This window comes from Xenopus laevis, chromosome 2L (assembly GCF_017654675.1).
Source record: "Xenopus laevis strain J_2021 chromosome 2L, Xenopus_laevis_v10.1, whole genome shotgun sequence".
Lineage (NCBI taxonomy): Eukaryota > Metazoa > Chordata > Amphibia > Anura > Pipidae > Xenopus > Xenopus laevis.
Window position 1 is genome coordinate 112,774,849 of NC_054373.1, and position 23,019 is coordinate 112,797,867.

A 23,019-nucleotide genomic window follows, 5' to 3' on the forward strand; every position below is an offset into this window, starting at 1 on the left:
TACAGGACCTTGCCCGTTGTTAGGTTCAATTAGCTTGTTCCTGGGTGTTATTCTGTGTGATTCCTATTTGATCTACTGTGTTTGACCCTACGATCTCTAATCCTGATTCTGGCCTGTCTGACTACTCTAACTACTCTAACTGCTTGTACTGGCCCGGCCTGCCTGTTCCTGGTGGCTTCCTATCTTCCAGCATCCTTGTAAACAGTCGTGCCCCATTGCCTGCCAGAACTTACACCTTGCAGCTCTGGTTAAGTCCAGGTGGCATCTGAGTAAGCCGAGGGCTCCTCCCGAGGCCAAAGGCGGTCACTTAACTGGTGAAGTACGAGCCGAGACCAGGGTAAGTACCTTACAGTAACTGTCACGGTCGGCACCCAACACCAGAACAGATGCCAAGCACACTATTCTCGGTCTCGGCCAGCACAAGCAGTTAGAGTAGTCAAACAGGCCAGAATCAGGATTAGAGATCGTAGAATAGTTGGAGAACAGGCAAGGTTTCAGGATTGGAGAGAACAACATAGTTTTAATCAGGCAAGGTCAAGATTGGAGAGGTCAGAGTAGTTAGCAGGCAGGCAAGGGTCAAACACAGTAGATCAAACAGGAATCACACAGAACAACACCCAGGAACAAGCTAATTGAACCTAACAGCGGGCAAGGTCTTGTAATCTAAATGAGCTTTATATACATTTGAATATCGCGCCAATTGCGCGCTGGCGTGATGACGCAAGCACGGCTGCGCCTTTAAATGACGAACGTGCACGCACCCTAGAGGAAGCCAGCACAGGAGAAGGAAGCAGTGCGAAGGGCGTCCACGCCGCGGACCCCGCTGCCGCTAGACCACCAGGGTAAGTTCCTTACAACACGCCACCTAACCCCACTATTCCTCCTCGTTGGAACAAGGGGACCCTTACGTGTCCAAATATAGGAGAAACTGCATGAGCAAACGTCTCAGGGTCTCTACACATAGAATAGGGAAAGGCATAGAGGTATATATGCTGATTGGTTACTAGACCAGTGGCAATCCTTGCATCCCATGTTGCATTACCCTCTTTGGTCGCAAACACTTCTGTGCTCATTTTTTTGCTTGTGGTAAATTTCACTCATCTAGAAGGCAAAATGTAGACTCATCTGCTTTCCATAGTGTATAGGTTTTCAGCTATTTTCACTTAAAATGCCCCTCCAAAATTTACTAAGAGCAGCCCATTATTTTAGTGTTAATAATACTTCAGCTATGGTCCAGAAATAGCCAAGACTGCAAAACACTTAACCTAATTGCCCCCTTGCCAAGCCTCAGAATAGCTTTGGCCTTCCTTGGGGAGGAAAGACCCATAGCCCTTTTTTTAACTTCTGATCTAGTGCATTAGTCGAAAAATGTAAATAAAAAAACATTTTCATATTCTCAGCAATGTCAAACAAAACAGCCTCAAACAAGTGAAAATACACAGTGTCTGGTTGATGATAAATACTGCAATGACTTGATGTACTATTTTGGAAGAACTATAAAATATATTGGCTGAGTTTCAAGAAAGATCTTGATAAGTTTATCATTTCCAAACCAAGGGCTTGCTTTTTTTAATCTCGTTAATTTTTTACGAGCAGTATCAATGTGTAAAAAGATAGACAGAGTTTAGGGTTTAACAATTTATTTTCCATGCTGGAAAAATAATCTGAGAGCAGAAAATACTTTTCTGAATTGTCAAATCCAGCATGCCATTATTATTATGATTATTATTATTATTATTAGTAGAAGTAGTAGTAGTAATATAATTAACATGCATTGTCAAGGTGCAAACATGTTCTGCAACACTGAAAATAGATGGCTGTATACACTGAACATTACATTACATGCAAAAATACAACCAATACAAAAGGTAAAGAGGGTCCTCCCCAGTAGCAATTACAATCTTTTAGCTGTATTTTATTATGTAGTAATGGGGTTATTGAAAACTAATTTAATCTCAAGTATAGTCACCATGCTGTTGCTTTTGATCAAGCTTTCATTAACTTTTATAAGCCTGTAAATGTTAAAGGAGTATGTTTTTCATTAGCTTCCCAGCATTAATAGTAAAGTGGCTTAACCTGCTTGGGGAAAGAGATCTTTAATATGAGGACAGCACAGGGCTTGGCTGAAAACTAAAAGCCACGAGAATTAGGATAAATGGTTTTATAGACTGTTTCAAAACGCATTTGTGGCCAGTATTCTGATTTGTTACATAGAGATTGATGCTGAAAAAGGCTTTAGTCCATCAGATTCCACCATTTACAAATGGTTAATTCATATTGTTTTCTGTGACAATCCTACTTATATGACAGAAAATTGCTCTTTATAAACATATAATTTTCTCTACTGAATATGTTTTTCTCCTAACCTTAAAAGGGTTGCAAAATGGAGCATTTAAATGGCACATGTCATTTAAACAAGCATATATATATATATATATATATATATATATATATATATATATATATATATATATATATATATATATATATATAGGGCCCTATAGGGATACAGGCCCTATAGAGTTAATCTTTTCACCATTCCTTGGGTTATTGGGTAGAATCCCTGTTACAGAATAACCTTTACAGTGATAGGCTGAGAGATTTGGTGACACTGCTCTGACTCACTCCTATATAGTGTGTGCAGGGAGTGGCCTCTTCCTCTTTTGCCTCTGGATGTGATTCCAGCTGGATGTGCTCAGGGGGACTGAGTGCAATAGGCCCTGAAGAAGGCATGTGTCCAAGTCGGGGACCAGGTAACCCCGTGAATGAGGAACAGATATACTAGGGCAGACTTGTCATAGTCTCTCTAGGAGAGAAAGGCAGATAGGATAGAGAGAAAGAGCAGCTGAAGCTCCAACAAGGATTTGCAGAAAGGGAGTAGCTTCCCAGAGGCTCTGTGTGTTGCCTCCAGTCAGGGACCTCATTGAAGAGGGACTGTATGGTAGAAGCTGCTTTCCTGACAACTTCCAGGAGGGAAAGGTTGTACTGCAATTGCCTGTGTACTCTCTGTGTGAGCCTGCCTTGTTCTGTGTGAACTCTCAATATGCTGTTTTCCTCAACTCCTGCGTGAGTACTGAAACCTGTGGTCATTTGCCCTTTTTGGCATAATAAACCGTTCCTGATTGTTAAGAACCTCCTGGCGCCCAAGTTGTTTTTGTGTGCACAGTAGCCTGGGGGGATGTAGTTGCACTACACCATAGAGGGAACACTTCCACTTAGCGAAGGCCCTGCCCTGGGTGTAAGTGGCGTGTAACCCATGCTCTAGTGTTCTAGCTGGTGAATTAACCCCGAGTGGCCCAAATATATATATATAGGAGCATCCCCATATTAAGGTAAATAGGAAAGCCGACATTTGGGAAACAGGCTTTTACGGGGAAATCAAGGGTCCTTCAGCTTTAGTAAGAAATTACATAAATGTTGGTCAAGGAAGTCCAACCTAATGAACTTCAGCTCTTTTTGGACTAAAATTTGGACTGAGACTGGATGTTCTTGGCACAAATACAATGAACATCTAAAATGTATAATATAATTTAAAGAGTCATTAGCATTAAATGTGCTTAGTGTTATGTAATACTGCAATTAAAAAAAATGATTGTCACTTAATAATTAAGCATGTTGGGGGGAAAAGTGTATCTAAGAATCCCCCCTCCCATCCTCATCTCATTTGAATGGTGTCAAAGCTAGGGAGTGTTGGTGACCCCAGGCTGTATCAGGGAATCATTAGCTTAAGAAAGAGCTGAAACTTTCTTTTTCTCCTGCCACAGACCAGTAGATTATTTAAGATATCCATCTATGTGTATGAAACTTGAGGAATCTAACTTCAGATCAGGTTCTAGTTGGTTGCACATGCATCTAGAGACTGGCTGGAGATGGTCCTCTCTGTAAATGCACCAGTGAGCACATAGGATATGAAATGCTCGTGCACCTCGTGTTGGGGGGTTGCTGCCTCCCACTTCACAATGAAATATTGTACTGCCTTGCTTTGTGTGGCTACATAATGAATATCTCAGCAGACTTAATATTCTGCACATACATTCACACTAGATTTGTCTTTGATTTTCTATGAGTGTATATTCGCACTGCAGCTGAAGGAAAAAAAAGACAATTGTTGTGCAGCAGGATGAATATCAGTATCCATTACCTTATCACAGGATATATATTGATAGCAACAGCACAATTAATATATTTCAACAACACAACTTTTTGTTGTTTTGACGAAATTCTTACATTTGTACATTGTATTTACATGATCTATATTTAATATATTTATCTGTAATAACACTATCATATTCAGACTTAGGGGAAATACTTGTACCTACAACAATTCCTAGCTGCAGGCTAAACCCTGTGTTTTAGTTTAATGTTTACATGTTATTTAAAATATAGCATCAGATAATCTAGGATGGTTGTACAGTACTAAACTTTCATTTTAAATGCAATCAAGCCCAACAAAATGGATTTATTAAAAGCACTCCTTTCACATAATCTGGTAGCTTTATTTTTGGTGGTCTTTAATTGACTTTAAAGGAGAAGGAATAGCATTTTACAATTGGGTTGTTAGGCACCCCCAAGTGACTATTTTTACTTACCTGACACCCCAGGGCCGGTGCTCCGATCAGCAGAAAACCGCACCGGCCCAGGGTTTTTTTTTAATTCAAATATACTCACAATTCGACTGGGAAGTTATTTAAGAAAAGATTTGAATGGCTAATATTCGATTTAATGTTTCTGACACTAAATTCGAATCGTATTTCGATTCGTATGAATCAACTTTTTCTCCAAAAAAAAACCTTTGAATGTCAGGAAGGCTATAAACATCTCCAAGTGGCTCAACAGACCTCTGCCATTGACTTGTACATGAACTCTGAAGGTTTCAGGTACTGAATATTCGAATTAGGACTGTTTCCATGGTCGAAGGTATGATAAATTTCACAATCAAATTTGCATTCCAATAGGAGGATTAAAATTTGAATGTGTGAATTTTTAAACTCGAAAATTCAAATTTGAACTTACTATTTGACCCTGATAAATCTGCCCCTAAATGTGAACCTACCATATTTACATTTTTTTTAAATTGTCTTTTCAAAATACAGGCATTTTGGCTTTTTAGTCTTTCATGATTCTAGGAACATAGTACGGGCTATTTCAGTTACCCATTGGTGCCCCCAGAGTGACAGCTCCCTGTGCTCAGAGGCATGCAGATACACAATGCAGAACAAAACATGAAAAAATGTCCAATTACGATTTTTGCACTTGGCACACTGTGACTCTGCATTGGAAATAACCTCTACTAACACCATAAACTATGGTATTTTCCTATACTAAGCAATCCACATATACAGACAAAAGGGGAACTTTTCTGTGTGTCTCCTGTGTTCAGATTTTAGGAGAAGGGAAAAGGGAGGGAACAATTTACCTTTCCAGGATACGGAACGCAATTATTGTCTAGAGGTGTAACTAGTCCAGTGTCAATCTGGGGTGTCTGGGGCCCACCAGGGCTGCCAACTTAGGGGCCCCTCACTCTAGTTGTGAACTGCCGACAGGTCCACGTCCACCCCGTGCATTACACACTGCATACCTTTTACCTCCTTTTGGCTGTGATTAGGGTGCAGCGTTGAAAGTTTCTGGCATGGATCAGGTCTGAGTAACCCGGGGCCCACCGGGTTTTTCCTAGTGTCCCGTTGACCCAGTCCGACCCTGTCCTAGTCTTTTAAAGTGGAGGCACAGAGAGGTTCTATCTGTTCTGGCTGTCTTAGATTCTGTAATAGCTCACTCTAGGAGTGACAGTCAGTTGAGGGCAGTTAGCAAATCAGCCAGAGGCTTCAACAAGCAGAGCAGTGTTAATATCCTGAGTGTCAGCCACCAGCATAGGGACTAAAAACTGACCCTGCCATTTTGAATATTCTAGTCCATTCTCTTTTTAAATACAGTCCAGTTGGTCAATGTGAACCAAAGAGCTAGATAATTTCATTTGCCTGTTAAAATTATTTTACCTTTTGCTTCAGCAGTTTTATTTCTTCTTGTGAATCTTGTAATTTCTGGTTATATTCTGCCTTGAGTATAGCAACAGCTTTTTTTTCCTGTGAAATTTCCTCGTCTGCTTTAGCTAGTTCCAAGACGGCATTTTCATTAGCTTCCTGCAGGTCACTGATTTGGTTCTTAAGATTCACTAAGATGCAGAGAAACATATGTAACAATCAGAAATGTGTAAACATTGTAGAAATCTACAGTACATTGCTTAGTGTAGGCGTGTGGGGCTTTATAATTGGCTAGTATTCTGATCTTAGCTAAAGCTAATGGTATCATTATTAACCAACTAGATATTAAATAAATAAATATATGCAAAACACTACGGGCATAATTATAAAGGGTCAAATTTAAAGTTTATGGGAGTTTATAAAAACTTCCATCAACTCCCATTAACACGAAATTCTAAGAAAAAAAACGACCACTCGAAATTTTGAAAAAAAAATAGAATTTTTTAAATTCGGGTGAATAGGATCAACCTGCAAACTCAAATTGAATTCGAATCTAATTTGATTCGAGTTTTTTCACCAAAAAAAATTTTTTTCATTTTTAAAAAAATATATATTTTTTTTACAAAAGTCCACCAAACGACTCCAAATTGATTGTAGGAGGTCCCCCATGGGATTAAACATCAATTCGGCAGGTTTTAGATGGCGAATAGTCAAATTCAAATTCTTCAAGGGACAATACATGATAAATTTTGAAATTCGATTTTTTTTTTAACTCAAATCAAATTTGGACTATTCCCTAGTCAAATTACACTAAAATAAACTCAAAATTTGAATTTGAAAATTAAAATTTTCAATTCGACCCTTGATAAATCTGCCCCTACAATTCATATTTAAATGGATTCTGCAACGTAAACACTGGAAAAGAAGATAGTAATAGTAATAAAGAGTCTTTCTAACTGGTTTGTGGAGAAGTCATTGAAGGTGATCTGTAAAGGAATAGGAAACACTGGTCCTAGTGCAATGATTCCCTTTGGGTATTAAACAAACCAATACCAGCCGTGGGATCAGAAGTCTCAAATTATTGGTGATATACAATATACTGTATATGCCTTGTGCAAAGGTTTCATAAGTGAACCAGGAATGCTTATTACAGATGGAACACAAATGAGCCCCATATGTTTGCTTGTCAGCACACTATAATAATTACTCGGGTTAAATTGTGCTATATGCTGCCTACTGACCAGTTGTTTATCTCTATTTTATATATGTATGTATATAAAAGTATTTTCAGACTAAATTCAAATGTTAACTAAATTAAATGTTGTGTTCACTCTTACTATTATTTTACATTGAATACAGTCCTTAACTTTGTCCAGGTCTCTACCATCTTACTTGCACCCCTCCATTTTCACTGCTCAATAATTAGCGATATCTGCCTTTGTTAATCATTTATTGATGTTTTCCTTATCTACTTCTTACAGCCTTTATGTCCCACCTTGCACAATGTATCACTTGTTCAATTTGCATTAGCAGGGTTCCTGCATATATCCACTTGTCATTCAAATACATAATGTGTAAGTGGAAAAATAAGAAATAGTACTGGTGGTCAGAAGACTACCCTGCTCTTGCTTACGTAGCCAATGTAGGTTGTTTAATCCTGTGTTCAAGGCCATACGTCACCTCAAAAACATATACAACTTTAAATATTTATACAACTTCTGATATAATACTATGGATTTTATTCAGCGTTACCTAAAGCCGAGGGTCCCCAATGTTTTTTACCTGTGAGTCACATTTAGAAGTAAAAAGAGTTGAGGAGCAATTCAAGCATAAAAAATGCTTTGGTGGTGCAAAATAGGTGCAGTGATTGGCTATTGGTAGCCTTTATGTGGATTGGCTGCCTATAGGAGGCTTAATTTGGCAGTTTTTATGCAACCAAAACTTGCCTCCAAACCAGGAAATCAAAAATAAGCACCTGCTTTGAGGCCACTGGAAGAAACATCCAAGGGGTTAGTGAGCAACATTTTGCTCATGAGCCACTGGTTGGGGATCACTGCCTAAGGCTATGCACATTCCCAAACAATAGGCCAGATTTAATTCAGTGAGAAAAAAAATCATCATGTGAAAATTTATGGATGAGATTCAATTTGAGATGCTTTTCAATTCACAAACATCTCAATGTTTATCATGTGAAAACTCTATCAAAGTCTATGGGGAAAAAATATGATAAACCATGAAATGACTTTCTCTCACTGAAATTAATCTGGCCCAATGTTTTGAGCGATACCATCAATTCACCAAATTTCAGTTAATGCAAAAAGACTATGTTATTAAACTCATTACCTATTTGTTGCTGAATGGATGCTGGAGAACTGGGGTCAAATGTATGAAGGAAGTCCTGTTGTTTTCTCTTCTTATCAAATGCAAGTGTCTGGAAATAAATCAGTATACAAACTATGATGTTTATTTGTGTAGAGCTGGCAGAAAAAACAATCCTTACAGTGCTAGTCTCATTCATCTGACTTTGACTTTCTGCACACTGTTCTCAAGAGCTAGTAGAAGGCAGGATGAATAGAATGACATTGCATGAGAGGTTTCTTTTGTGATACAGTAAAATAGGTTAAGTACATGTCAAGTAGAATTGAATTACCTTCTGTTATGCATGGACGATTTCACTTCATAAGTGGGGATAAAATGTATGGAGTGAAATGACAATGTCTTCCACTTAGAAACTATATATGACAATGAATTTTAATTCAAACGTAAATGAGCCTGTAGGTAAAAGGAGAAAAAAACAGGCTCCACTCATTACCAAGCCATTGGCTTAGACGTGGCCCAATATATTATTCAATCAGTAAAGGCCAACCGCTGGATTTAAGGAACCACATTTTTTGTAAACCCCAACATATTTTGTAATAATCTCTTAATAAAGGGAATGAATAACATTATTTTTAAAAGGAACGGTTAACTGAAAAGGGTTTAACGCACCTCCAGTTCTTTTTTAAGTGTTAGGTTTTCAGAAAGAATATGTTGTTTCTCTTCTTTCAAGCGCAGATTTTCAGCTTGTATTCTCCTGAGTTCTTTACTAAGGTCATTTATTTTCTCTTCCCTTTTCATGAGTATTGATTTTAGCAGTGACACAGAGATATTCTGCGATCCATTGGAATCCGCACCCTGGAATCAAAGAAAATTAATCTTTTAATCAGCGTTGTGCTATGCATGTACCTTTGAAGACATGGCAGGCTAGATGAAATCAGTGAGGAAAATACAATTTATATTTATTGTGCTGTGCTCCAGACATGGTTATTTCCAAATTCACATTTATATGCATGTGAAAGAGCAACAGATGTAATTTATTACAGCGATATTGCCAGTGTATGTGAGTGCATAGAAGGCTTGCTACCCCAGACTAATAAATACAAATGTTTTTCTGCTACATGAATCCAAAAAGCTAAAGTAAGCTACCACATAATAGCCAATTATTACATGTGCTTGTATTACATAAAAAAGCTGCAAAAGAGGGCCAACAGTTCTTACTATTATGCACCAGTTTTTTACATACTGTATTTGTTGTCCATATAACTTGAAAATTAAGAACAAACACATTCACAAAATGTTACTTCATTATTGATCACATTATTCTCTAATTGTTTAATTATTTAATCTTCTCTGAACCATCTTAGGCCCCTACCTCTTTTCTCCCACAATTTGTGCCTACATTCTCTTTTATCACTCTTTCGTCTTCTCTGCCATTTTCCTCCCTTTCCTTTCCAATTTATACTCCTAGTACATACTTTTCTCCCATCCTGTACATTATGTGAGCCTCATCCACAATGCGCTACAATTTTTTTACTGTTGCTTCTATATTTTTTACTGACAACCATTGCCCTTTCTACACCCAGATCCCAGTGTATAACTGTCTCTCCGCATTCCACATTTGTTTTCCTTGTCTTTGCTCACTCACCTTATCTCTATGTCCACCTTTACCTCACACCCTATGCTCTATGCGTATGTCTCCCTTTTATACCTTGTACACCCCTTTACCAAATCATGCACCCCTCGCTTCGGTAAAATAATTGAAATTATAAAAAAACAGCACAGTAAAAGTATACAACAACTATATTTAATTTATTCAAAAAATACACACACATCAACGTAAAAAATATAATGCTCTTTTAAGCCAAACTGCTGATTGTGACTGTAAGAGACTATGAAGTAAGACATTAATATCAGCAGGTTGACAGAGAGGTGCTATAAATTAAAGGCAGTGGATCGCTTAATGAGTGGTGACATACAGAACTATTAACTTGTAGTGCCATTGTTAATGGAGATTTAAACCCAAAAAAATACTTGATGTAAACTTACTTAGAGTGCTTCTCTGGACACTTTTGTAACTTATATTTTGTTTTGTTTCTTTGCATTTTCAGACTGCTAATACCATACTTTCCAAGTTATTTTAACACTGAAAACGAATAGGCAGTTAGGGTCATTGACACCCTGGGCCTTTCCAAAGAGCTTCTGAGCTGATGCCTGCTTAGCAGTATCAAACTCTTTGAAGTTGCTAATATCTAACCATTTAAAACAGAAACTGTAAATGAAAATTGCAAAAGTGCGCAGAGGACCACTCTGAATAAGTTTACGCCATTTAAAGAAGAACTAAACCCTAAAGTTAAAAAACCCCTACCCATACCTCCCATCTGTACTGTTTTGAGCAGGACAGTCCCACTTTTGACAGCTCAACCCGCAGTCCTGGATTTGTACTGATATGTCCTGAGTTTCTCTGAACAGCCAGAAAAAGATACAAAGTTTCTAACTTAATTGGCTCTTGGCAGAGAGTCCAGAATAGATACTTAAGATACTTTTGTAACTTTTGTTTTAGATAAGATAAAAAACATGATTTACAGCTTAAAGGGCAATTCACCTTCATTAGCAAAACTGTAATAACATAAAAACCACAGAAATGTGTTCAAACTTTCATAACTTGCCAAATTTCGTAAAATGGGCGTGGTAATTAGGGGGTGTGGTCACAAATGGGGCGTGGACCTTTTTGTCCTAAATCTTTTTGTCCCTCTTTCTGTTTCCAAGATGTTGGGAGGTATGCCCTACCCCCCTACTCTACATAGACCCCCCTCCCTCCACCCCCACAGCTTAGCTGCAACCCCGGCAAATGCAAATCTTTACTTACCCCTTCGTGCAGATTCTGTCCAGCGGAGTTCATGGCCATCTTCAGCTGGTCCGGTATGAGACTGGCACTTCGGCAATTTCCGTGAGTTTCAGCACATGCGCAGTTGTCGCGAAACAGAAAATTGCTCCAACTGCGCATGCGCCGATACGCTGGTCTCATTCTGAAGATTACCGAAGTGGCTGAAGATAGCGCCCGTGAACTCCGCTGGACAGAATCTGCACGGAGGCTGGGGGGGAGGAGGGAGGGGGTCTATGTAGGGTAGGGGGGTAGGGGTTTTTTAACTTTATGGTTTAGTTCTCCTTTAAACAAATTTTTGGGGTTTAGATCCCTTTTAAGAGAGGTAGCCGATTATCAAAGCACAGTTTAGGGGACTCGGGAACATGAGAAAATAATTTTTTCAAATTGAAATATCTAAAATCAATTTGCTCAGCACAGGATTTTGTTGGAGGAGCACTATTAACCAAAGTATTTAGTGAGAGGGATGTGTTACTATTGTAGGGAATTAGTGCAAAACCCTTGCACTTATCCTGTAAGGGATCAGGCACAAAGCCTGTGTCTGTGTGCTGTAAGCTGTCACCTAGCAACCAGCTGTTCAGTGATCTCAGCTCCCCATAGACGCGACTATTCTTCTTGCCGAACGACCAATTTTAGAGAAGTCCGACCAATCCTTCGAAATTATCGGTTAGTGGGATTCGAACGATCGTACATCTTACGATTTTTCGGCCGACATCTGTCAGGAAATCGATCGGCCAGGTCAAAAAATCTTTATCGGTCCCAGTGCAATCTATCTATGTTTGCAGGGCCAGGCAGGCAGCTCCCCTTTGTTTTCCTGGCAAATTGGTCTTTTAAGTTGAAGGTCAATTCGTACAATCGTTCTGAGAAAATTGTGATCTCAGGATGAGGATCGGATCTTTTAGAAATCTCAACATCTATGGCCAGCTTTACACAGCAGCTAGTGAGCAGGGTTGCCAGGTTTAATTTTCTAAACCAGCCCAAAAGTAGCCAAGAGGCACTTCAAAAGTAGCCCAAAATTAGCACAATATGTGCAGTGAAAAAAAGTAAGTCTAAAAAATAAATAAATATATGTGAAAATACGCCTTTTTAAAATTTTCACTGTTTTGCATATTTTTCTATGAAGCAAAATAGGACAGAGTTGCCTGTCATCAGGGGCGTAACTACAGAGTGGGGCCCAAGAGGTATAAGGGCGAGAATGCGAAAATGCTTAAGGGTGACAGGAGACTGGGGTACAGAGCCCAAATTCTGGTAACTCCTGACTTCTACACAAGTCAGTCCCATTGCATGCTGGGTATTGTAGTCTTACATTAGACTTAGCAGTCGGCAAATTGTTAAACAAAAACAACATTACCCAACATGCACTGGGAGGCACAGGCTTGGCACATTAGGGCAAGAAAAAACTTTGGCTGGTTTCCAAAGTACAAATCAGCCAAAGGTCCAAAAAGTAGCCTGGGCTTTAAATTAGTTGCCCAATCCTGGCAGAAGAGAGTTGCAGATCCTGGCAGAAGAGAAAAGCCTGGCAGAGAAAACCATGCGGTGGACAGAATGAAAGAGAGAACAGAGAGCTGCCGGTGGGCCCCAGAGTGCTGAGAGGCTCCAGCAAAAGCAGACATTTGGATTGAGTTGGCACAGGGAAGCCAGATACTGTGCCTGGAGGGATAAAGAGTGTGAAAGGAATACAGACTGGAGGAACAACCAGAAGGAGATTCCTATCTGAGCAGCTAAAGGGGCTGGTAGTTGCACTGTATGTCTGAATGTGCTGAACTCGCCAAAGAGAAACTGTAAAGCATCCAAAGAGGATTTGGAGTGAGTATTGATATTTCAAGTGACAGCATATTAAAGGTGCACTCGAAGATCAATAGTGTGTGGTTTATTACTGTGTTCCTAGTGGGGCCACCCCTAGGTGCATTCCTGGATCCCACTAGGTGAAGGCACTGTGCTAGTAAGTGCCAGGTACCCAGTCTCTCCCAATACCACTGCGGAGTGGCTAAGGTTTGTCCCGTGCCATCAGGTAAGCGCCATAAGTGGAGTGTAACACCGACAAAGGGGCGTCAAAATGGTTGCACTATATTTTTAAGGATACCCATAACTGAAAAAGAAAGAGCTTACATGCATAGTTTTTCAGAAAAATGGTTACAAACATACTTTGAGGCAGCAATCTATTGGCAAAAAAAACCAGCAGAACATTTGGAAAGTAGAGAAAGATGTTTCTGTGCAGAATACTGTTAAATGCACTGAAAACATTTCTTTTTACAATATTAGAATCTACAAGACAATTTAGTAAACCTCAATAAAGGCATAAATGCAGGCACAGAACTTAAATGGTAAAATAATACTATTTAAAAATTTTTTTTTACATGTGTGTATTTTTGAATGACCAAATATCACACCTTTGGTCTGGCTTTATTAGGCTAAAAGTGAAGGATAAAGTGAATACTACTGTATCAGTGACCACTTTTGCCACATTAACTTAATAAACATTTATAAAAATAATAGATTGTGCAGCAGGCTATTATTAATTCAGAATGCTTTCTTTTGTACTTTAAACTCAGAACTATAAAGAATATTGTAATTTGTTTCTTGAGAAACAATGACCAGTTGAATTCTATAATATATATATTAATAAAATTGGCATTTGGATGGATTAATAACTAAGAACTTCATGCAACCTGTGAGGCGTAAGGGATGACAATGTGGGAGGTGGAACCTCCTTTCCAAATTCCCTTACAACAGAATCACTTTTGCTTTTGATTCACAATAAGTGCACAATTTTCCTCCACCATGATTGTTACTGTTTGTAATATCCCACTTGCAGTCCTCCCAACACTCTCTCATTTCTGCTACCATGGCTACCCTAGCCCTGCTCAACTTTCCTCCAAGCACTATCCATCTTCTTCATGCCATCCCTAGTTTTCCACCACTGTGGCTCCTAACACTATCCATCTTCCTACTTTTATGTCTCCTAAGCACTATACAGCTGTAATTTCCTATGCCTTCCCTTGTGAAAATTCTTCCTCATTTTCTCTCCTAGTACTATCCATCTTACTTCTATATTGCCTCCCCTTGCAGTATAGCTCTTTCTACCACTATACCCCCCAGTAATCATTTGATTTGAAGGTCTACAATACTGTTACCCTGCAAAATATTTGGCAGAATTGATGTTCTGCCCAATAGTGGGGGTACCTATACTCACAACCTGTAGAATAAAAAAAATCTGCAAAGAAGAAAGTACAAAAATATTACACCATTATATATCTCTGTTTAGGGAGAGCATCCTATTTTTACCATCACCCTAGTATACAGTACATTATAAGAACAAAAAAGTATGGCTCATTTACATGGAGACTGTGTATACATTAAAATGACTAAATCACACATTCCTAAAGCAGCCTTGGAATTACGGGTTCTTGTACAGAGAATGTCAGTCCGACATTCCATTTGAATTGTGTGTCTCATTGCAAAGTAGATTTAGTCTGGAGAGTAGGTCAGCTTCATGCTTTCCAGTTAGCGTTTTTATCCCTTTACGTTACCTTCATTGTGTGCCTAAATGGCTGCGTATCAGCATGCATCCAGTGCCTTTGTTCTGTGTGACTGTCCTTCTGCCGTGGATGTGCCTGCCTGATTGTGCAAAGACTTCTCACAAAGAGCTTTGTGCAGATGGTGGAGTCTGCATATGAGAATGACTGGCTGGGGCCTAGTAATAATAATCATTGCATAAGTGTTGCACTGACTGTAAGATAAAAGCCTTAGCAGCCACAAAAAAGATTTCTATCTGTGGGAGATTTTAGATTCTGTCTGTATCATTAACCTTTTCTAATTAGAATTTCACATCAGTGGCACATCAGGTGTTATTCTCTGCAGTAAAGACAGAATGTTTTTATTTTATACCACTGAAGATAATGAGAAACATTCTCTATACTCTAAAAGGGCCTTTTTGGGAGAATATCAAACTATACAAAATGACCGAAAATCATTTTCAGATCAGAAATGTTTGCCCCACGGAAACCAATCAGGGGAAAGCATTTATTGTTATATCGCAGCTACAATAATAAACCACAAATATGATTGCTCGCTGTGGGTCACATGGTCTGGTCAAATTTTTCTCATCTTTGTGCATTAGTGCCACAGAATATTGCATCAAGTATTACCTGTGAAGAGCCTGACTCTGTTTCTTCAGAAGTGGAAGAATAAGAATGTTGTGTGTGCGTAGCATGTTCAAAGTCTTGTTCCCTCCCAGAAATGTCGTTCTCATATATTTTCTGATATGAATGAAATAAATAGGAGCCTGTCTGCTCTTTGTTTAGATTATCTTGTTCTGTTATATCCTCTGTTGGTGATTGTCGAGAAATTTCATTGGTCTCTGTAGTCTCTTGTTCTGGCAAGGAGTGTGATGTTGTCAATATGGTTCCAGCCAGACTAATTTGGGTTGAGCCTATGTATGTTGAATCTGCTTGTTCTGATTGGCTGAGGTTAAAATCCACTTTCTTTTGTTTGTTTAATTGTTGCCAGAGTGGTGGAAAGATAACTTCATCTCCCACTACATCATCAACAACATCAGGATTTCCCTTTTGACCAGGCTGTCCTTCTGCAGGTTCCTGAAAAAATCTAGAAGCTGAAGTTTGACTGAGCACATCTTGAGACCTGGAAGATTTTAATATTGACCATTCTGGTTGCTGAAGTGAAGTCGTTGAAAATATACTTTCAACTGAACCTCCAATTTTGTATTTTGAATATGCCAGTGACCAAATCTCCTCATCTTGATTTTGTCTCCAGCTTGTTCCTGCTTTATCCAGTCCCAAACCTTGTGCTTTGTATTTTTGGATTCCAACCAAACTCACATTGGGAGTCTTGTTCTTCTCTGAGACATGAGGCCAGCTTGATGATGGCACAGACTGAAGTTCTTCAGGAGACGTACCTTGTGCAGAATCCATTTCCAACTACCAAGCTGAGTGTATAAATTAGAGCATGAATCTCATGAATCTTGAGATGCTGAAATTACAACAAAGTTATTAATAATATTATATTTTAAAGAATGGAAAAAGTTTAACAAAGACTTGAGCAAACTGTTATTTTGCCCACAATACATAGTTTACCTAACCCTCAATCGTAATTGTGCACCCAACGACCGGACCTAATTTTAAGACAGATTCTGGAGGCACAATAATTTATGAATTGTAATGTATTGCGTACATGTGGGCACAAGTGGCACCTACCATGTAAGAGCCCATGCAAGTTCATGTGCATTTTCAAAGTTTGTCTATGGGCACAAATACACTAAGGCAGCCCTCTGTTTATCAGCTGCCTAAGGTAGGTACTAAGTGGAAAGCTCTATTTTACTGCACTCTGTACTTTGATGCACAAATGGGGGCATTGTAGTTTAGGCTCAAGTATTACATGAACAGCAGTGCAAGAGTGCAGTTGCAATATTGCAGTCAATCTTGCGAAGACCAGAGACAAATACTAGAGCACTAAACAGAAAAGCTTTCCTCTTAGCGGCATAATTATTTACATTCAAACTTGAGTTTTTACCGCGAGTATTTTTGCGGCAAAAATAAATTCAAATTCAAGTTTCTGATAAGCAAATGTTCGATTTTTATTGAGGGCAAAAAACTTTAAAAACGCTGACAATTTTGCCATTTCAGAGCTGGCACTTCCATGGAGAATTCCAAAGGAGTTGTGTTAGCAAGTGTAATATTTTTGGCAGGCTCATTGAATACAAAGGGCAGAATATGAGTTTGCACGTTTTTATAAAATCTTGTTTTTGAGGTCTTTATAATAAGTGCACAATTAATCTCCTTTGTGCTCCTTTGCACCCACCAGCACTCCATAATCCATGAGCTCTTCATATGCAGTACTTGTTTCTATCAATTGTACATATGTGGTAAAGATTTATTCATTATCGATACTTGCAAATCTCTGTATGATAAAACTTTATAGATATATTTTATAGGTAGTTTTTGTTTTGCACAATATGCATGTTATTATCTAGCAGGGTGTTGTAGATATATTATCAATAAATGAAACATAGAGCTATTCATTGATGAAGGTTATTTATCAAATAACACTTTTTTTTTTATTAAACAGAGCATAAAAAGGAATATTTCTTGACCAAAGATATGACAGCTAAAATAAATGAGCCACTGATAAGCTTATTTGTATTGTATACAGTGTATACGCAGGCAGATGCTTAGATATTGGGCTGTTTACCTAGTTTAATTCCTGGATATGTTTTTTCCCCTCTTTTTTTCTAGCTTAGGAGCAAATATTGATCAAACTTTTATTCGTGCTTCACTGGATCCGCTTTGATGACTAATGATGCTGTTGCCTGCTATGACACAAATACCATCAAAAGTTGTCTACAAAGGTATATAAAGGTTTTTCATTAAGAAAGATGGCATATTCTTATTTGGCTTGTGTCAGGGGAGAAAAACAGGTAGCAATTCTGCATCTATAAATAGAGCTTATTTGCATTACAGAGAGAGAGAGAGAGGCAAAAGCAGAAGCAGTGGTTTGTCACAGAAATGATTTAGCCAAGAACATTCTGTAAGGCGAATATCTGGGCCTGTCATTGCTGGATTATCATTAAATTCAAGGTATCGCGGTAGACTATTCAAGGGTTCTACACTGTCATACCGCTGTGGTTATAGGACTTTTTTTGGATCAACTCCCCAAGGGGGTTGAATCTTTGGCAAGGGAACCCCTTAGCTCATAACAAGGTTACAGATATAAAAATACTTTACTTTATCCGCCATTCAGCCTTTATTTTACAATATTAAGTGCTCACACCTACATAACACTTTACTTAACCTTCATACTAAGGTTCTAGGATTATCTAGAAGCTCAGATAGACACTGTTCCTGTATCCCACCCTAATTTCCCTTCAGACGAGCCCCCCTTGATTCTGTTTCAGATCCCCCTGAACCTTTAAAGTTAAACTGTCAGATTTAAGCTGCCAATTTGACCCCTTCAGACCAGGTTGACATCTTATCTGCCCATGTATGGGCCATTTGTGATGGCCAAATATCCATAAGGCAGATTTGAAAATCCTGTCTGCATTTCTGTCCCAGCAGGCCTGCATTGGCTTCTATTATGATCCGATCATTGGCCTGGGGCCAAATGATTGCACCACCTCAATTTGACCCAGCATACAGGTGGCAAAATTAGGCAAACTTGCTTATTTGGCAATCTCACCAAGGGGCTCTGCCATACTTCATGCAACTACATCAGACATTATTAATTGTCTCAGCAAATGGACACTGGAGTGCTTTCACCAGTGAAAATACGTCAGCGCAAATGTTTCTTAATTTTTTAATATGGCGGGTACTTAAAGGTCATATATATGTATATATTAGTGATAATTAATTAGTGAAATAGCTGGAAGTGGCCACTTCATATTAAAAATGTCCAAGGAAGCAAAATAAAGACAATTTCCTCTATTGTCCTAGCATGATCTTCAAATGGTTAAAAAAGTGTAACAAACAACTATTTCACTTGTAAACATAATCCCACATTAAAATATGAACAAAACACCATTGTTTTGTCTTTTTCAATGACTTTTTTGGAATACAAGCTATGATGTCACTGACATAATAATGTTGAGGACGTAGTTTTATCTCATCAATTTGCCAAGCAGAACCTGGAGAAACAGACTAGGGAGAATAGGGTTCACACTTTGATAAATTTGCAGATTAATGATCTTTCATCTGGCGAAACGGTGTGAAAGTTTCTCTAGTGCTGAACTGTTTTGTTAGCAAATAGTTTTATTCGCCTTTTAGTAGATTGGCAATGTCCCTTTGAATTGGCATTTTGGTGAATTTTTGCTAAAAACACTTTTGCTCTTCAGTAAATTTGCCCCTAAATGTGCAGATCTTTAAGTGTATAGCCAGAATTAGCATTTTAGCTATACGTTATGAGGTCTATTGAATATTGTATGTCTTCATCTACAGGTATGGGACCTGTTACCCAGAATGCTCAGGACCTGGTGTTTTCCGGGTAACAGATCTTTCCGTAATTTGGATCTTAAGTCTATTAGGAAATCATGAAAACATTAAATAAATAGGTTGGTTTATACTATTTTATTATTACAGAAAAAAGGAAATAATTTGTAAAAATTCGGATTTGGATATCAGAGATAGCCTTTCTGTAATTCAAAGCTTTCTGGATAATGGGTTTCAGATAACAGATCTAATACATATACTGCTGTCTACAAGATTATGGGGGGGGGGGTTAAGCCAAGTTTCACAATACTGAGCATGTGACAATGAATATTTCAATTGCACTTTATATCATACTTTAAAGGAGAAGAAAAGATTCAAGGTGGTTTATTGTCAATAGATTAGCCACAACAGTACAAGCTAGAACACAATTTTATTCTTTAGAATACTTTACCATACCTGAGTAAACAGCTCTAGACAGTGTCTCTGTTTGTTTAGGATAGCAGCTGCCATATTTGCCTTGGGAGGAGGGAGGGGGAGAGAAGCAAACTGAGCATGCTCAAGCCCAAGCCCTGGAAGTTTAAGCTGAAAACAGGAAGTCTGATACAGAAGCCCATGTGTACACAATAGAAGTAATAACATGTGGTGTTTCTTTTGACAGAGGACTCAGAGCAGCATTACGTTGAGTGTTTAATAGTGTATTCATACAGACCTTTCTGATAATGCTTACTTCGTTTTAACCTTTCCTTCTCATTTAACATTCCTGGGTCCTTCTGACAGCACGACTTAATTTGCTCAATGTACATCAACTCCTCCATGTCTTCCAATAAATGGTTCTACCGTCCCCTCATGTCAATTTTTCTTCTGCAGTGTCAGGGGAGTCAATGAGTCAAGGCTGCAACTGAACAGCACTTACTAATTGATTTGTCCACATTGTGGGAATGTAATGGTGCAGGTAATGAAATGTAACCCACATAATGGTATGTCCCCAAAATGGAAAGCTTCACAAGGCTGCATTAAATTTGGTGAGATGTAATTTAGCATGTCCCAACTCCCCTGAAATAAAACAAGGCATAAAAATTCATTAGCTGCTTAACCTCTTCGGAACTGATTAGATTCAGCCCTTCCATATTGTTAGAATAGAAAACGTTCTGTCTCAGTTCCAGTATTCTGCATGGAGCGCATACTGATAAAGAAGCAGTCTCTTCGGAGTTCATACACACCACTATATTTAAACAGCACATTTGTTACTTTGATTGGGTTACTGAAGGCATGATGTCATTTTATGTAAAAAATCCATTTGAGCAAGTTCATTGTGTTGGAACATTTCATTAGCGATGTAACAAATAGTGCCAATGAACCATCTAATGTATTGTACAGGGCCAATGTCAGAGCAACGCTATAAGGAAAGTCCTCACGGAGTGCAAACTTGCTATGAAAACATCTTTATTACTATATTTTGTTATAATCTATATATATATATACTGTATCTATAATCTATATTTAAAATATTTATGTTAAAGCATTCAGAGCTGCCAAAGGGTTTGCAACAAAAACCACAAACCCCTTGGGTTAACCTTTAGTATGATGTAGAGAGTGATATTCTGAGACAATTTGAAATTGGTTTTAATTTTCTATTATTTGTGCTTTTTGAGTTATTTACAGTGTCGGACTGGGACACCAGGGGCCCACCCAAAAATCTTAGATCAGGGGCCCACCAAAAGACCTTAGATCAGGGTTCCACTCTCAGTACTATTATTCTTCCACTCCTCAAGCAACCTCTATTATGCTAGTCTGCTCTTTTTATACTATAATCTATTATTCAATCTATTTAGTCTTTTTGTTCTCATATAAATAAGGAATGACCATGAAATAGGCCAAATGTTTTGAAGCAGGAGGGCCCACTGACACCTGGGCCCACCGGGAAGTTTTCCTTTTATACCTGTGGGCCAGTCCAACACTGGTTATTTAGCCTTTTATTCAGCAGCTCTCCAGTTTGCAATTTCAGCAATCTGGTTGCTTGGGTCCAAATTATCCTAGCAACCATGCACTGATTTGAATAAGTAACTGGAATATTAATAGGAGATCACCTGCATAGAAAGATGAGTAATAAAGTAGCAATAACAATACATGTGTAGCTTTGCAGAGCAATTGTTTTTATTTGGGGTCAGTGACCCCCATTTCAAATCTGGAAAGAAGAAAAATGCAAATAATTTAACAACTATAATAAATAAGAAATGAAGACTAATTGAAAAGTTGATTAACATATTAAAAGTTATCTGAAAGGTGAACCAACCCTTTAATGATTCTGCATTACATTTGTGTGAATGAAGCAATCGCACTTGGAAGTGCCGATCACGGAGGCATGAAACGCGTAGGTTTTGAATTACCACACCCACTGTGATTATGACTCTGCACTGTGTGACAAAATAAAGCCGGATAGATATTATCATTGGTGTTCCCTTCATTGTATGGCCAGCGCTGCAAGCGAGGATCATTTTCAGTTTGACTAGAGTGTATGGGGCTAGCACCTGAAGTCTCGTCATAGCTGCGACCAGGAAGAGAACGCTGCACGCCGGAGAGAGCTCCACCACAGCAGCTTCACCATTGTTGCACTCTTTAGGGGATCTCCAACCTTTTGAACCCGTGAGCAACATTCAGAAGTTAAAGGAGTTGGGGAGCAACACTAGCATGAAAAATGTTCTTGGGGTGCCAAATAAGTGCTGTGATTGGCCATTTTTATCCCCTATGGACAATGGTCAATCTACATTGAGGCTCTGTTTGGCAGTACACCTGGTTTTTATACAACCAAAATATGCCTCCAAGCCTGGAATTCAAAAATAAGCAGCTGCTTTGAGGCCACTGGGAGCAACATCCTAGGGGTTGTAGAGCAACATGTTGCTCACGAGCTACTGGATGGGGATTACTATTTAGACACACACTTACTGATAGGGCAGGACTGGACTGGGAAAGCTAGGGATTTTCTACTCAACAATGATAAGAGCATGAGGGAAGATCTGACAGCCTGGAATCTTCGGCCTCCAGATCTTCAGTTCTGGGCATATATTTCTTGACATTGCTGTCTTGCAGTGTTCGAGTTCTAGGTTCAATTTCCACCAAGATACTACCTGCTAGGAGCTTGTTCTTACTGTGCCACAAACTCTATTGAATTAAGATCTGGCCATTACAATAGCAATGTTGTTTTTGAGTCATTCTTGTGTAGCTTTGGCTTTATGCTTGGGCTCATTGTCTCACTGGAAGACAAATAAGGCTTATTTGAAATAGAAAAATGCAGGTTTCTTCCAGGAATTCACTGTATTTTGTGGCATTTGTTCTACCCTCTGCCCGCACAAGCAGGGCCTGCTGCAGAGAAATATCCCCCCGGCATGATGCTGGTGCCACCACTATGCTTCAGGGTGGTGATGGTGAATTTATGATGTGAGTGATGATGGCTAAAGAAAGGTATGGTCTCATAAGAGCAAATAACATTCTTCCAACTAACTTCAGAATCTCCCATGTGTCTTCTACCAAACAGTCAGGTGTGTTTTAGTCAACAGTGGCTTTCTTTTTGCCACTCTCCCATAAATTGGGAGAAGTACCCATGCAACTGTTATTGTATGCATAGTCTCAATCTAAGCCACTGAGGCTTGTAACTCATTCAGAGTTGTGCTAGAACTCACGTTGACCCCTTCATTAATCTCCTTCTTGCTTAGCCACTCACTTTTTGGAGGACACCTATTTTTGGCAGATTTACAGCTGTGCAATGCTCTTTCCATTTCTTAATACATGATTGGCCTGTATTCCAAGGGATTCTCAGTGACTTGGAAATGTTCTTGTATGCATCCCCTGACTTGTGCTTTTCAATCACTTTTTCATGGTCATAGAGTTGTTTGGAATATTCATGGTG

At 38.7% G+C, this 23,019-nt stretch overlaps 1 protein-coding gene across 1 annotated transcript in view; it reads right to left on the reverse strand.

Annotated features, from left to right (window-relative positions):
• LOC108708387 overlaps positions 1–23,019 on the reverse strand; it is a 40,541-nt gene that overhangs the window by 11,463 nt on the left and 6,059 nt on the right. Inside the window, exons 2-5 of the mRNA XM_018247042.2 lie at positions 15,327–16,167; positions 8,967–9,152; positions 8,322–8,409; positions 5,994–6,169 (exon numbers count right to left, since the gene is read on the reverse strand). Coding sequence (XP_018102531.1) covers positions 5,994–6,169; positions 8,322–8,409; positions 8,967–9,152; positions 15,327–16,109 — 1,233 coding nt within the window. The 5' untranslated portion in view covers positions 16,110–16,167. The remainder of the gene's footprint in view (positions 1–5,993; positions 6,170–8,321; positions 8,410–8,966; positions 9,153–15,326; positions 16,168–23,019) is intronic.